The following is a 16,374-nucleotide window of genomic DNA, read 5'->3' as shown; positions in this document are numbered from 1 at the left end:
CTTGGGGTCCCATGCCCTAAAGCAGATACAGCTGAAACCACAACACCCAACTCCTTTTAAGTATCTGGAAAGCCTTTCCCAATAGGATGGGTACAAACAAGGCCAGAGTGCAAAGTATACAATAAATACCTAACTCAACAATGCCCAGACACAGACGAACATCTATAGGTATCAAGATGAACCAGGAAAACATGACTTCACCAAATGAACTAAATAAGGCACCAAGGGCCAACCCTGGAGAAATAGAGATATATAAACTTTCAGACAGAGAATTCAAAATAGCTGTTTTGAAGAATCTCAAATTCAAGATAACACAGAGAAGGAATTCAGAATTCTATCTTAGAAATTTAACAAAGAAATTGGAATAATTAAAAAGAATCAAGCAGAACTTCTGGAGTTAAAAAATGCAGTTGGCTTACTGAAGAATGCATCAGTCTTTTAGTAGCAGAATTGATCAAGCAGAAGGAATAACTGATGAGGTTAAAGACAGGCTATTTGAAAATGCACAGAGGAGACAAAAGAAAAAAGAATAAAACACAATGAAACATACCTACAAGCTCTATCTAATAACCTCCAAAGGGCAAATCTAAGTATTATTGGCCTTAAAGAGGATTAAAGACATAGAGGTAGAAAGTTTACTCAAAGGGATAGCAGCAGAGAACTTCCTAAACCTGGAGAAAGATGTCACTATCCAAGTACAAGAAGACTATAGAACACCAAGCAGATTTAACCCAAAGAAGACTACTTCAAGGCGTTTAATAATTAAACTCCCAAAGGTCAAGGATAAAGAAAGGATTTTAAAAACAGCAAGAGAAAAGAAACAGCATACAATAGAACTCTAATATGTCCAGCAGCAGACTTTTCAGTGGAAACCTTACAGGCCAGGAGAAAGTAGCTTGACAAACTTAAAGTGCTGAATAAAAACAACTTTAACCCTAGAATAATGTATCTGGTGAAATTATCCTTCAAACATGAAGGAGAAATAAAGACTTTCCCAGACAAAACAAAAGCTGAGGGATTTCATCAACACCAGACCTGTCCTACAAGAAATACTAAAAGGAATACTTTAGCCAGAGAGAAAAGCATGATAATGAGGAATGAGAAATAATTTGAAGGTACAAATCTCACTGGTAATAGTAAGTACACAGAAAAACACAGAATATTGAACCACTATAACTGTGGTGTGTAAACTTAAGTAGAGGGACTAAATGATTAACCAATCTAAAATAATAACTGTAACAACTTTTCAAGATATAGACAGTACCATAAGATATAAATAGAAACAACAATTAGTTAAAAAGCAGAATGAACTTAAGGTGTGGAGTCTTTGTTAGTTTTTTTTTTTTCTGCTTGCTTCTTTGTGTATTTATGCAAACAGTGTAAAGTCATTCACAGTTTAAAATAATGGACTATAAGACAGTATTTGCAAGCCTCATGGCACAAAAATCATCCAACAGATACACAAATAAAAAGCAAGAAACTAGACCATATAACCAAAACCACCTTCACTAAAAGAAAGACAGGAAAGAAATAAGGAAGAGAAGACCACAAAACAACCAAAAAACAAGTAATAAAACTCATCAGTCATAATATTGAATGTGAGTGGACTAAACGCTCCAATCAATAGACACAGAGTGGCTGAACGGATTAAATAAACAAGACTCATTGATCTGTTGCCTACAAGTAATACACTTCACCTATAAAGGCAAACATAGATGGAAAATAAAGGGATAGAAAAAGAGATTCCATGCCAATGGAAACCAAAAAAGAGCAGGAATCTCTATACTTATATCAGACAAAATAGATTTCAGGACAAAAACTATAAAAAGAGATTAAAAAAAAGGTCACTATACAATCATAAAGGGGCCAATTCAGCAAGAGGATATAACAGTTTTAATTATATATGCACCCAACACTGGAGTGCCCAGATAAATGAAGCAAATATTAGGGAGGCAAAGAGAGAGAGAGAGAGACTAACACAATAGCTGAAAACTTCAACATCCCACTTTCAGCATTGGATAGGTCTTTCTGACAGAAATTCAACAAAGAAACATCAGACTTAATCTGCACTATAGAGCAATGAATCTAATGGATATTTACAGAACATTTCATCCGATGGCTACAGAATACACATTCTTTTCATTAGTATGGTGGATCATTCACGAGGATAGACCATATGTTAGGTCACAAAACAAGTCTTTAAACATTAAAAAACCCCACCAATATTAAATATTTTCTGTGACCACTTAGAGTAAAACTGGCCAGGCGTGGTGGCTCACATCTGTAATTCTAGCACTTTGAGAGGCCAAGACGGGTGGCTCACTTTAGGTCAGGATTTCAAGACCAGCCTGGCCAACGTGCCAAAACCCCATCTCCACTAAAAATACAAAAATTAGTTGGGTGTGGTGGTGCATGCCTGTAATCCTAGCTACTTGAGAGGCTGAGGCATAAGAATTGCTTTAACCTGAGAGGAGGAGGTTGCGGTAAGCCAAGATTGTGCCACTGCACTACAGCCTGGGCAACAGAGTGAGATTCTGTCAAACAAACAAAAACCAAACAAAAAAAACAACACAATAGAGTAAAACTAAAAATCAGCAACAAGAAATTTGGAAACTATACACATTTAAATTAAGCAGTGTGCTCCTGAATGACCAGCAAATCAATGAAGAAATTAAGGAAATTGAAAAACTTTTTGAAAGAAATGATAATGGAAACATAACATACCAAAACCTGTGGGATACAACAAAAGTAGCACTAAGAGGGACGTTCATAGCTGTAAGTGTTTACATCAAAAAAAGCGGAAAAACTTCAAATGAACAATCTAATGATGCATCTTAAAGAACTAGAATAAAAAAGAGCAAACCAAACCAAAAATTAGGGGAACAAAAGAATAAAGGTCAGAGCAGGAATAAATTGAATTGAAATGAAGAAAACAATATGAAAGATCAATGAAGTGAAAAAGTTGGTTTTTTAAAAAGCTAAACACAATTAATAAACCTTCAGCCAGCCTAAGAAAAAATGATAGAAGATTCAAATAAAAAAACTCTGAGATGAAAAAGGAGACATTACAGCGGATACTACAGAAATTCAGAGGATCATTAGTAGCTACCATGAGCAACTATATGCCAATAAATTGGAAAATTTAGAAGAAATGGACAAATTCCTAGACACATACAATCTACCAAGATTTAACCAGGAAGAAATTCAAAACCTGAACAGACGTATAACAAGTAACAAGACTGAAGCCATAATAAAATGTTTCTCAGTAAAGAAAAGCCTGGGACCCAATGGCTTTACTGCTGAATTCTACCAAGAATTTAAAGCACGAACACCAATTCTACTCAAGGTATTCTGAAAAATAGAGGAGGAGGGAATACTTCCAAACTCATTCTATGAGACCAGTATTATCCTGATACCAAAAACAGACAAAGACACATCAAAAAAAGAAAACTGCAGGCCGATATCCCTGATGAATATTCATGCAAAAATTCTCAACAAAATGTTCACAAACTGCATTCAACAATGCACTAAAAATATCACTCACGACAAAGTGGGATAAATCCCACTTTGGGATGCAAAGATGGTCCAACATATGCAAATCAATCACTGTGATTTGAACAGAATGAAAGATAGACATTTTATGATCATTTCAATTGATGCTGAAAAACTATTTGATAACATTCAACATCCCTTCATGAAAAAAAAAAAAAAACCTCAAAAACTGGATATAGAAGGAACATAGCTCAACATAATAAAAACCACATATGGTTTTTACAGGCAAAGTGGCTCACATCTGTAGTCCCAGAACTTTGGGAGACCAAGGTGGGTGGATCACCTGAGATCAGGAGTTTGAGGCCAGCCTGGCCAATATGGTGAAACCATGTATCCACTAAAAATACAAAAATTAGCTGGATGTGGTGGTGCATTCCTGTAAGCCCAACTACTTGGGAGGTTGAGGCCAGAGAATTGCTTGAACCTGGTAGGTGGAGGTTGCAGTGAGCTCAGATTGCACCACTACACTCCAGTCTCAGCAACAGAGCAAGACTCTGTCACATTCATAAATAAAATAAATAAATAAATAAATAAATAAATAAATTAAAAAACCTCATATGACAGACCCACAGCTAGTATCATACTGAATGGGGAAAACTGAAAGCCTTTCCTCTAAGATCTGAAGCACCTGAAAGATGCTCTCTCTCACCACTGTTGTTCAGTGTCATGCTGGAAATTCTCACTACAGCAATCAGACAAGAGAAAGAAATAAAAGGCATCAAAATTGGAAAGGAAGAAGTCAAATTATTCTTGTTTGGAGGTGGTATGATCTTATATCTGGAAAAACCAAAAGACTCCACAAACAAAACTATTAGAAGTGATAAACAAGTTTAGTAAAGTTGCAGGATAAAAAGTTGACATATAAACATCAGTAGCATTTCTATGCCAACAGTCAACAAACTGAAAAATAAATAAAAAGCAGTCCCATTTTCAAAATACCTAGGAATTAACCAAAGAAGGAAAGATCTCCATGATGAAAACTATAAAACACTGAGGAAAGAAATTGAAGAGGACTAAAAAATGGAAAGACATTCCATGTTTATGGATTAGAAGGACCAATATTGTTAAAATGTCTGTACTACCTAAATCAATCTACAGATTCAATGCAATCTATATCCAAATATCAATGACATTCTTCACAGAAATAGAAAAACAACTCTAAAATTTATATGAAACCAAAAAAGGCCCAGAATAGCCAAAGCTATCGTAAGTAAATAATAATAAAAGCAAAACAAAACAAACAACAACAAAATAAACCCCAAACAAACAGAAACAAAAACCTGGAGGAAAATCACATTACCTGACTTCAAATTATATTTTGGAGCTTTAGTAACCAAAACAGCATGGTACTGGCATAAAAACAGACACATAGACCAATGGAACAGAATTCAGTATACCTTCAGTAAACTCATTTTCAACAAAAGTGCCAAGAACGTATGCTGGGGGAAAAACAGCCTCTTCAATAAATAGTGTGGGGAAAACTGGATATCCATATGTAGAAGAATGAACCTAGTCCCTATCTTTCACCATAGATGAAATCAAATTAAAATGGATTAAATAATTAAATCTAAGACCACAAGCTGTAAAACTACCACAAAAAAATATTGGACAAACCCTCCAGGACATTGGTTTTGGCAAAAATTTCTTAAACCATATCACACAAGCACAGGCAACCAAAGCAAAAATGAACAAATGGGTTCATGTCAAGTTGAAAAGGTTTTGCACAGCAAAGGATACAATCAATAAAGTGAAGAGACAACCCACAGAATGAGACAAATATTAGCAAACTAGCCATCCTGCAAGGGATTAATAACCAGAATATATGAGGAGCTCAAACAACTCCATAGGAAAAAAACCTAATAACTTATTTTAAAATATGCAAAAGATTTGAATATATATTTCTTAAAAGAAGTCATACGAATGGCAAACTGACATATGAAAAGTGTTGAAAACTACAATGAGATATCTCAGCCCAGTTAAAATGGGCTTATGTCAAAAAGACAGGCAATAACAAATGCTGGCAGGGATGTGGAGAAAAGGGAAGCCTCATATATTGTTGATGGGAATGTAAATTAGGACAACCACTACGGAGAACAGTTTGGAGAGTCCTCAAAAAACTAAATATAGTACTGCCATATGACACAGCAATCCCACTCCTGGGTACATACCCCAAAGAAAGGAAATCAGTATATCAAAGGGACATCTGCACTCCCATGTTTGTTGCAGCACTGGCCACACAGCAGCCAAGATTTGTAAGCAACGTGTGTCAATTAACAGAAGAATCAATAAAGAAAATGTGGTACATACACATGATGGAGTACTATTCAGCCACAAAAAAGAATGAGGCTGGGCATGGTGGCTCAAGCCTTTAATCCCAGTATTTTGCGAGGCCTGGCCAGGTAGGTTGCTTGAGCTCAGGAGTTTGAAACCAGACTGGAAAACATGGCAAAACTCCATATCTACAAAAATACAAATATTAGCCAGGCTTGATGGTACATGCCCAAGTCCCAAGTCCCAGTTACTTGGGAGGCTGAGGTGGGAGGATCAATGGAGCCCAAGAGGTCGAGGCTGCAGTGTGTTGTGATCATGCCACTGCCCTCCAGCCTGGGCTACAGATTGAGACTCTGTCTTAGAAAAAAAAAAATGAGATTCAGTCATTTGCTACAACATGGAAGGAATTGGAGATTATTATGCTAAGTGAAATAATCCAGGCACAGCAAGACAAACATCACAGATTCTCACTTATTTGTGGGATCTAAAAATAAAAACAACTGAACCCATGGAGATAGAGAGTATAAGGATGGTCACCAGAGGCTGGGAAGGGGGACTTGGTGGGCATGAAGTAGGGGTGGCTAATGAGTACAAAAAATAGTTAGAATTAGTAAATATGGCATAGAACTTGATAGCACAACAGGGTGACTATAGCGTTTATTTAAGACTGAGTTTCACTCTTGTTGCCCAGGCTGGAGTGCAATGATGTGATCTTGGATCACTGCAACCATCGCCTCCTGGGTTCAAGAGATTCTCCTGCCTCGGACTTCTAAGTATCTGGGATTACAGGCATGCCCACCATGCCTGGCTAATTTTTTATTTTTAGTGGAGACACAGGGTTTCTCCATTTTGGTCAGGCTGATCTTGAGCTCCTGACATCATGTGATCTACCACTTCAGCCTCCCAAAATGTTGGGATTACAGGTGTGAGCCACCATGCTCAGCCAGTTAGTAATAATTTAATTGTACATTTAAAAATCACTAAAAGAGGAATTGGATTGTTTGTAACACAAAGAATAAATGCTCAAGGGGAGGATACTCCATTTTCCATGATGTAATTATTATGCATTGCATGCCTGTATTAAAACATTTTATGTACCCCATGAATATATACACCTACTATGTACCCACAAAAATGAAGAATTAAAAAAAGATATAATTAGTCAGATCTCAGTTAAAATTTAATTAGGATAGCTTTAGGATCCACAAACTAAGTGTATAGATATGGGATGACCAGATTTAGTAGCAAATGTGAAAAACTTCAGTGTTTTAGGCTGTTTTGTGATGAAGCCAAATGCAATCATGGTTTGCATTGATTTACAAATACCATCTTTTTTCTGGTTGATCTGATTATATCACACCTCAAATATTGTGTTCACATCCAGGTGTCCAACCCCAGGAGGAGCTCTGACAAATTAGAGTCTGTTTGGAAGAGAGCAGTGAAGATGACTAAGTATAGTACTTCAAAACCATGTTATGTAAGATAGAGTTGAAAGGACGGGGTATATAGATCCGAGGGAAAAGGAGACCCAGGGGAGTCAACTGTATTCTAATATTTTCTGTCTCTCAAACAACTGAGAGCTACATTGCACTTATATGGTTCCTGAGGTTTGAATTAAGACTGGTGGATGAAAGTTGTTAGATTCAATAATAAAGAAACAAGCAAAAACTCCAGGACTGGAAGACTTTCAAAGAGAAAGTGGCTGACTTTATTTGCATTCAAGTTCTCCACTCCTGACCATGTTCCAGCCAGGTGATGACCACTTTGTGGAAATACTGTACAGGAGATTCAGATTACCAAGATGTTTAGATGGAATGCTCCTATTCATTGAACTTTCTTTATTCTTCATTACTTCATTACCCAAGAAGTTGCAGTAGCTCCTTCCTTGCTGCTGTGTCAAGCTTAAACCCTCTACCTAACATAAAAAAACTAACTTCCTTTTATCTGGCTATCTTCTACTTATTCAACCATAGCTTTTTCTAAGGAGGGCCTCCCTGGTTTCTTTCTTAAGTCTAATCTCAAAAATATATAGAGCAACCGCAGTGAAAATATCTTTACATGAATGATCAGCATGAATTCTGAAAATTTTCTAGAAAATCTAGGGAAATAATACCCCTAATACTTACAATGAGTAAAAGGTAATTATTTATGATACAAAATGTATTTGATTTTCCTCAAGCAATACAAATAGAAAACAGTACAACTGTAAGAAGTACAAACTTTAAAACAGTACAACTTTTGATAAATGTTGATCAAAACAAAAATATAAAGCACTGAAGTTCTTTTTAGCTTGTGGTTGTAACTAGCAGTCATACCAAATTTTAAGGAACTAAGGGTAAGTTTTATTACAAATATCAATAAAGAAGAGTGTACTTATGGAGGGAAAATATTATATTTATTCTTTAATAATTTTGAGGTAATAAATAAAAATATTGTAAATAAATATGGCACTAATATTTTTATTGTTATAAAGGTGTATATGTAAAATTTAGGAATGGATTTAGAGGAAACTATCAACTTACTTTTAGGATCCTTTTATAAAATATACATAGATATCTGGAGTTTAAATATGAGATGGCTTTTTAAATATGAGAGAAAGATCTCTCATGTTACATCTTCCCTTAACAGCACATTTTATATTTTTTTTAAAGGCAAAATCATCAGAATTCTTGCAAATCAAAGGAAAACAAATTAAGCGAATGTGGAAACGTAAATCACTGAGACCAAGAAAGTCTTCAAAACCACTTTGTGATAAAAAACTACATAAAAAGTAATTTTCTTAAATTTATAATTTTGCTATTGGAAGAGAAGTTATTCAGCAGCACTGAGACATGAAAATACATTTTTAAAAAAGAAAACTAAATGTTTTAGAAATTCATATATGAGGTTAAACTTCTCACAGGAAAAGTTGGTGGTAGATTTTACAGTTAGATATATGTGCTATAATTCATGCTTTTTTCTTTTCCTGCTTTTGGCAAATGTACTTACTTTCATGATGGAACAATAGCTGGAATAAAAAGCCTCTTTGTAAGACTAGAGAAAATTAAATGTTAGCATGTTAGATTTGATATTTTTGGTCACTGTAATACCTGATTTGGATCAATTGCTTATTATATTGGTTAATTTTGTTATGATAAAATGAAAAACAAACCAACACAAAATGTCCATAAGCCATCAGTTTAGTAATTTAGATGGCATTATTTTTCTCAACTATTAATATCATGCTTCATCCTCACATCCATATTTTTAATGAAGTTTCTTACTACACAGGAATACAACCACAATTTTAAATAATAGTGTGGAAATGCAATTTAGAGTATGGTTTATCTTTTGCTAGTCACCTTGTTGAAATTCTGATTTTCTTCTTATTTCACCACTAAGTTTTTATGGGTTGGTTTCTTCTAGATTCTTCTTCATTTAACTCTTAATAGGGGTTTGAAGAAGCTTTAATTATTGGCTTTTGTTGTTGTTTAGGGCACTGAAAGTATGCTGGACATGGAAGACAACCTTTTTATAGCCAGCTCAAACTTTGTAAATGGATATTACTCACAATTTAGTAGCTGAGAATAGACTCATGGGAAAAGAATTCCAAAGTTTATGAAACAGTCAAATTGGCATTTAAGTGACCCTGTACATACCATTGCTTATCTGCATTGCTTTAAGCTCATTTAGTTAGCAAGATTATGTATTAAAACAAATAGTGACAGCAGACAACAAGTATTTTACCTTCAATAAATAGTTACTGTCAGACTATCAATGAAGCAGAAACGTCTTGATTTTTTTTTCTAAAAAACCTTGCATTTAGTGCATTAAGCAGAGTAGTATGGCCACACACAGAGTCCGAGTCTTTTCTTTTTTATGTCTTAGTGTTTCAAAGAATGACAAATAGTCCTGTTTAAGAAGAGTGCGCTGTAAAAACACACAGCCTTTCTTGAGCATGCCAAAAATATTTGTAGATCGTATTGATATATGGAGTACTACTTTAATTCATTAAAACCAAAATTAGAAATTTCCATTAATGAGGAATAGAATGAGATGCAGAGCAATAAGAATCTGATATTTTAAAAAATTATATAGTAAAAGAGAATCTTGGAAAAGTGTTTCTGAAAGTCTTTTATTTACTCTTCCTTTTCCTTTACTCAATTTTGAACCGCAATTTTCTCACTCCTCCTCAAATTAAATTGTATTCTTGGGAATTCAAACATCTGTTGCAGCACATTGTTATTGAGGTTAATAACCAAAGGAAATTTATTTGCTTATTCATGTTAATAGACTCTAATGGGTGAACAGGAATTCACATTGGTTGTGATGCTTTTAAAAGAAAAAATAAAAATCAGTAATGTAATCTCACACACATTCCATTAGCCAGGACCTGTCTCAGGCAGAATGATGATGTAGGTGAGCTTGACATCAGAGCACACCTTTTTTCCCCCCTCTATTTTAAAAGCCCTTTGTTAGGAGCCTAGAGTACCTGGGAGCCCTGGCTTTCTGGATACCCCCTTTCTCTCCTCCAGTTTGGCTTCTTTGTCTCAGGCGCCAAATGTTTAGACTTACCTCTCTTTTCCCCTTTCACATTCACGTGTACACATTTTGTATCCTGTTTTTGTGAGGCCTTATGCTCTTTTGGAAATGCCATAGACCACTCTCTATGATTCAGATGATTCAGTAGTATACATACGGTACCTGGCAATGGGTTAGGTGCTGTGTAGTGCAAAGTGATAGTAACAACAATAATAAACCATTTCTTGAGAGATTTCCACAGACTGGGAATGACATATCTTCTATTTTTGTCAGTTCTTATACAGGCAAGGGTTAGGGATTTTTATCCTCATTTACTGGAAGACTTTTAAAGAAGTTGGTAATACAGGTTGCAAGTGTTAGAACCAAGATCCTTATCCAGACCCAGTCAACTCCAAAGTCTATATTCTTTACACCATGCTAATCTCTGAAGCAGTCCCAGCCATATGGAGTAGTCAGTGGACAGATGAGCATTAACCCTCTAGATAAATGGTCAAAGTGGGTGACATAAGAGTAGAGCAACTCACAAAAAAAGACAGTTTGTAAAAAAGGAAAAAAGATGGCAGAGAAGTCTGTCCTTGAGATCTTGTTTGAAGGATATTTAGACGTGGACAAAAGGGTAGACAGCACTGTATCCATAACTGAAGGGACTGACAAGTCTAGTCTTGTGATTTGTCCCGGAAACTGATGAGAATAGCTAACACCTGCCATGTGAGAGACACCATTCTAAATGCATTCACTCTTCTTTCTTAAAGCAACTGTATCCAGGAGAAGGCATAGATACATTAATTGACTTGCTTAAGACCAAGCAAGAATTATAAACAGTGTTTGAACCCAGGCAGTCTGACTTCAGTTTGCACTCTTAATCACAATGCTAGAAGTAAGTCCAAAGGCTAGGAGCCTTGAAACAGAGAGAGGAAGTTAGACAGATGCAGTAAGCAACAACCAACCAATGTGCTGAGTAAAGGAGCACTTAAAGGAGATTAATCTGGTAGAATTTTGCAGAGGGTAAGAATAGACAGAGGGTGCTGTGCTCAACCCAACTGGCAAACGACTGCTTGTGCAGGCTGAGGCGATGAAGGACGTGCTGGCAGTGAGGATGGAGTAGGAGCACACCTGAGCAAGCCCGTGCAGGGGAGAAACTCCGTTTTCTCCATTGGATGAGCAGGCAAAAGAGAGAGGGGTCAAAGATGTTTTCTGTCTTCAAAATGAGGAATCTAATTAAGGTAGTGATATTGGAGGTAAGATTTGGGAGTTCTCAGCGCAGAGGTAATAGCTGAAACACTAAAGATGATTTTTTCAATGTACAAAGAGAAGTTCAAACCTCAGAAACCACACCCAGTTTGGAAACTGGAGAAGGAAAACTAAAAACTAAGTCAGATTATGATGAATTTGAGAGGTAGATGGAAATCTGGGATAGTGCATCGTTAAAGGCCCATGAAGGAAGAGCAATTTCAACAAGTCATTCATATTCTCAGCTGTATTTTAGGGATCAGAAGAGAACATGATCTAAAGATCTAAAGTTGATTTGATTTGATGAAAAGAAGGCCATTTGGTTATGTAAGCTTTAGTAGGAAGGTAGGCATGGAGTACTTCTGGAGAAGGGCACTTCCACCCAGAAGTCACTAATAGGCAAGAAGTTTGGCTGATAGCCAGTAATGTTGTGGGTGGATACTAGTAGATATCCAATTTTGTGACCTATCCAAAGTAAGGATAATTATACCTCTAATAGAGCTTCATCATGAGAATTAGAGAAAATGTGTGTAGAGGACTTAGCACAGAATCTGGCATGTAGTAGGTGCTCAATAATTGTCGATTGGATGACAGGTGGCACTTGGGATTAAGAAAGCAGATTTTCAGCTGTGCTCAGTGGCTCATGTCTGTAATCGAGCACTTTGTGAGGCTGAGGCAGGCGGATCACTTGAGGTCAGGAGTCTGAAGCAGCCTTGCCAACATGATGAAACCCCATCTCTACTAAAGGCACAAAAATTAGCTGGGCGTGGTGGCACAGGCCTGTAGTCCCAGATATTTGGGAGGCTGAGACAGGGGAATCACTTGAACCTGGGAGGCAGAGGTTGCAATGAGCTGAGATCGTGTCACTCACTTTAGTGTGGGTGACAGAGTGAGACTCCGTTTCAAAAAGAAAAAAGCAGATTTCATGTCATCCTCTCTACTTAGGAAAGACAGGAGACAGAGTCAAGTTTCAGCAGAGTGGGAAAGGAGGTGCCATACTGACTTAGAGATACCTAGAGTTCCATCAGTGCTACTTAATGGGTAATGCCCTACCAATATTGTTCCACTTCCTTAGGGACTTTAGCATTTGAGCAGCGTAGCAAAGGAATAATGCATGAAGGCTGGATACGACGTCTCTAGACTGAGTTTCAGAATTCAGGAGAGAAGAGGTTAGGGTGGGATGATGAAGAGGTTGTTTTTAGACTTATTGATCCTGAGATGCCTGTAGACTGTATTCTCTAGAGGTGCAGGCTAAGCTATTCAGCAGGCAGTTGGACACAAGTTTAAAGCTCTGGACAATGGCCTGAGAATGTGATATTAAATTTGTTATATACCATTATTGTAGTTTTAAATCAGATCTCCTACGTTTATGTATGTCTTTAGAACCTGAACTAAGTTATCAGTATAAATGTACTTTATATGTAAAGGCCACAACATGATGAAAGCCCACTTTCTTTTCTCTGTTGCAGAATACCACAAGACTACTCCATGCCGCACCTTCACAATCTGTGCACCACCATCCCGGCCCGGCAGCTGCCCATTGACTTGTGCCTGGCTTCTCGAGTGTATCACACTGCTAACAGGAAAGGCCACAATACTCTGCTTGGAATCTTTGGAACCTCTTTCTTAGACGATCGCTTTACAGATGAAGAACAAACAGAGAGGTAAGAGTTCCACTGGTAATTTTATTTTAAACTAAATTTAAACTTTCAAGTAAATCCTGCCTTTGAGGACTAGATTTTAAAGACTTGATTCTGTTCTTGGACACTAAAGAGGGTGGAACAGTTTTTGTTCTTTCCCAATGCTTCCTCAGGTACACAGTCTAGGTCTGTGTCTCCACTTCCTAACAGTATTAACATGAACCCATTCCCAAATGTAAGGTAACTTTAGTATTCTCAGATTGTTGCATATTGCATACATGATCTCATTTGTTTGTCATCACAACTCTGGAGTACAGATCTGGAAATTGAGGGTAATAAAAGTTAAGCAAGCCAGTCTTTTGAACTAGATTTCACCATCATTGGGCATACTTGGGTCCAGGGATCACATATAAAAGTCATTGCTCTTGGAGTTCATTCCACTTCTCCTTAGGTCTCACCTCCTTTGGAATCTACATATTCTTTTGTGGAGAGTATATAATTGACAGCATCCTCAAAAAAGAGGAGAAAAGGGAAGGGACCTAAGGTTTATGCTGCAGTAACTATATTCCCAGCACTGTGCTGTGTGCTTTGCATATGTTTACTATTTAAATCTTCAACTGTAAGGGAGAAGTTGTAATTTCCATTTTATTCATAAAGAAATTTAGTGTTTGTGATATCAGGTTACTTGCTGAAGTTCTTATCTCTTGATAGTAATTAGAATCCAGGTTTGTCTAACTCAATTTTTCTCAGCCTTTTCATTATTAACCCACTTAAAGAGAATTTTAAGGCTTTTTTTCCTAATCACCCCTGCTAATTAAATTTTAATACACCAGATGTACTGTGTATCTGTTTATATACTATATGAATGTCTGTGATTTATAAGTAAAAAGAGTAAGCTGTAAGCTGTACTCACTCTGTGCCCACCCACCCAAAGCACCAATATCACCTGCCCATTGAGAATGCTTGTGCTACAGTCTCTTGCCTTTCAGAAGCCATGGTAAAAATACTGAAAAATGTACTACATGTTTTAAGACTATTACAAATATTAAATATTAAGTTAAATGGAAAATTTATTAGTACCCATACTTTTCATGGTATATTTTGAATGAATTTTCTCCAACTTGACTTCTAGTAAAAATTACAACACTACTGCATTCTTTCATGGATTAAAAATTACCTGGTTTCCCAGTGATTAGCAATCACAATTAGTTTCAGTTTGAATTCCTAAAAGAAGGTCATATTTATGTCTGTTTTCTATGTAGGCAAAAAATGTAGGATTTGTCAATCATAATTTTATACCTTTCAAGTCTGTTAGTTTTGCTTTATGAAATTACGGTTTTGAAAAAAAATTGTATATAAAGAATTTTTGAAATTTCAGAACTGCTCCAGTATCTCCAGTAGAAAACAGCGGTTCAGCATGCCATTCTTTGGAATGTATTTTAGAGCCTAAAGCTGGGAGCAGAAAATAAAGACATAAACATAATCTAGTAGTCATGAAACTCTATTGTTTTGAATCATTCCCATTAGCACTACACAAACCAAATATCACTTGCAGGACTTACAGCTTCAGTTATTCATGCAAAGTGTTAGAAATGCTGGTTTCTTTCCAATTCTGAAAATATTTTTCTTCAAGTAGACTTCACTTTCTTTTTCCAAGAGAGTCAATAAACGTTCTATTTGATGAGGATAATTCTTGGCAATTTGTTCCTAAGTACCAAATAAGAAGTTAATTTAAGTACTGAATATTTAATTCTCCAGCATCTATCTCTTGAGGATTACCTTGCTAAACATAGCTTAACCTTTTCAAAATATATCTGTCTGCTGAACCTACAAGTTCGGAGAAATGTATAATTTTTTTCTACACTACCGAGTGTTCTCAAGAAAGGTAACTGTAAACAAAATGAATACCATACCCTTTCATTTAATGGCTTTTTGCATTTTTTTGTGCAATGATCAGTTAACTTCAAAGGTAGTAATACTTGTGGTTGTATAGTTTTAATGCTTTCCCAATTTTATGTAATCATTTATGGGAAACACTGAGAATATTTTAATGGAACTGTAAGAGTATATACTTAAGTTTATTTGAACAGCATTGTAGTGTTCAAACTTAGGCTTATTTTGCTAAACAGTAATTATGATGAGAACTATAAAAATATTTCATATTGGCCATATTTTTGCTTTAAAAATATTTGTATATTACATGGAGAAGTTTATAGACATTTAGTTCAACTTTTTGGTATGGAATTTTATATTTGAGGCTTTAAAGTAGGGGAAATCATTAAAAGTGTTTAAAGACAGATTAATGTTAACGGCTTGGTGAACAGCCTTCCAGATATCTTTTGTATATGTATGTGTTTAAACAACACGTGACATTCTATAGCCTGAGTTTCTACGTTTATTTCATGATATTTACTACTTCATACAATTTTTTTTTTTTTTTAAAGAGACAGGGTCTTGCTCTTTTGCCAAGGCTGGTGCACAATGGCACAATTGTAGCTTACTGTAACCCTGAACTCCTGGGCTCAAGTGATCCTACCACCTCGGCCTCCTAGGTAGCACTAGGCTAATTATTTTTTTGTAGACATAGAGTCTCACTATATTGACGCGGCTGGTCTCAAACTCCTATCCTTAAGTGATCCTCATGCACCAGCCTCCTAAAGTGATAGGGTTACAAATGTGAGCCACTGTGCCTGGCCAAATAGTACTACTATAACCAAGCTGCAATGACACTGTTTATGCCAATTTATGACACTGTTCTTTTCCTTACACTCTTGCCAAACTATGATTGTTACTCTTTTTGAATTTTTAAAAACCTTTTATTATTTTTATTCATTTCTTGTAAGGTTGAACATATTTTTAGATGCCTCTTGGTTATTTGCTTTTTTCCTTTTGAGAATTACTAGATCATATTTTGTGGAGTTGTCATGTATTTCCTTGTTTTGTAAATGACCTTTTTATATCAAAGATTTTGTATTATTTATTAAATGATCTTTTTATATTAAAAATTTTAGTTATTTGCCTATATATATTATAGATATATTTTTAATTTGTTGTTTGCTTTTCAGTTTTGTTTATGGCGTTTTATGCTATCAGAAGTTTTAATGTAGCAATTGTTTTATGTGTTTTTGTCTTAATGCTAATCTTAGAAAGGGTGTTTATA

At 35.8% G+C, this 16,374-nt stretch overlaps 1 protein-coding gene across 1 annotated transcript in view; it reads left to right on the top strand.

Annotated features, from left to right (window-relative positions):
* TTC6 (tetratricopeptide repeat domain 6) overlaps positions 1–16,374 on the top strand; it is a 259,315-nt gene that overhangs the window by 101,684 nt on the left and 141,257 nt on the right. The window contains exons 6-7 of the mRNA XM_032242507.1: positions 8,475–8,593; positions 13,044–13,238. Of these exons, the coding sequence (XP_032098398.1) occupies positions 8,475–8,593; positions 13,044–13,238 (314 nt within the window). The remainder of the gene's footprint in view (positions 1–8,474; positions 8,594–13,043; positions 13,239–16,374) is intronic.

The sequence above is a fragment of the Sapajus apella genome, unplaced genomic scaffold, assembly GCF_009761245.1.
Source record: "Sapajus apella isolate SASKATOON/1434 unplaced genomic scaffold, GSC_monkey_1.0 scaffold50, whole genome shotgun sequence".
Classification (NCBI taxonomy): Eukaryota; Metazoa; Chordata; class Mammalia; order Primates; family Cebidae; genus Sapajus; species Sapajus apella.
The sequence above is the reverse complement of the archived record's forward strand: the minus strand, read 5'-3'. Positions and strand labels throughout refer to the sequence as shown.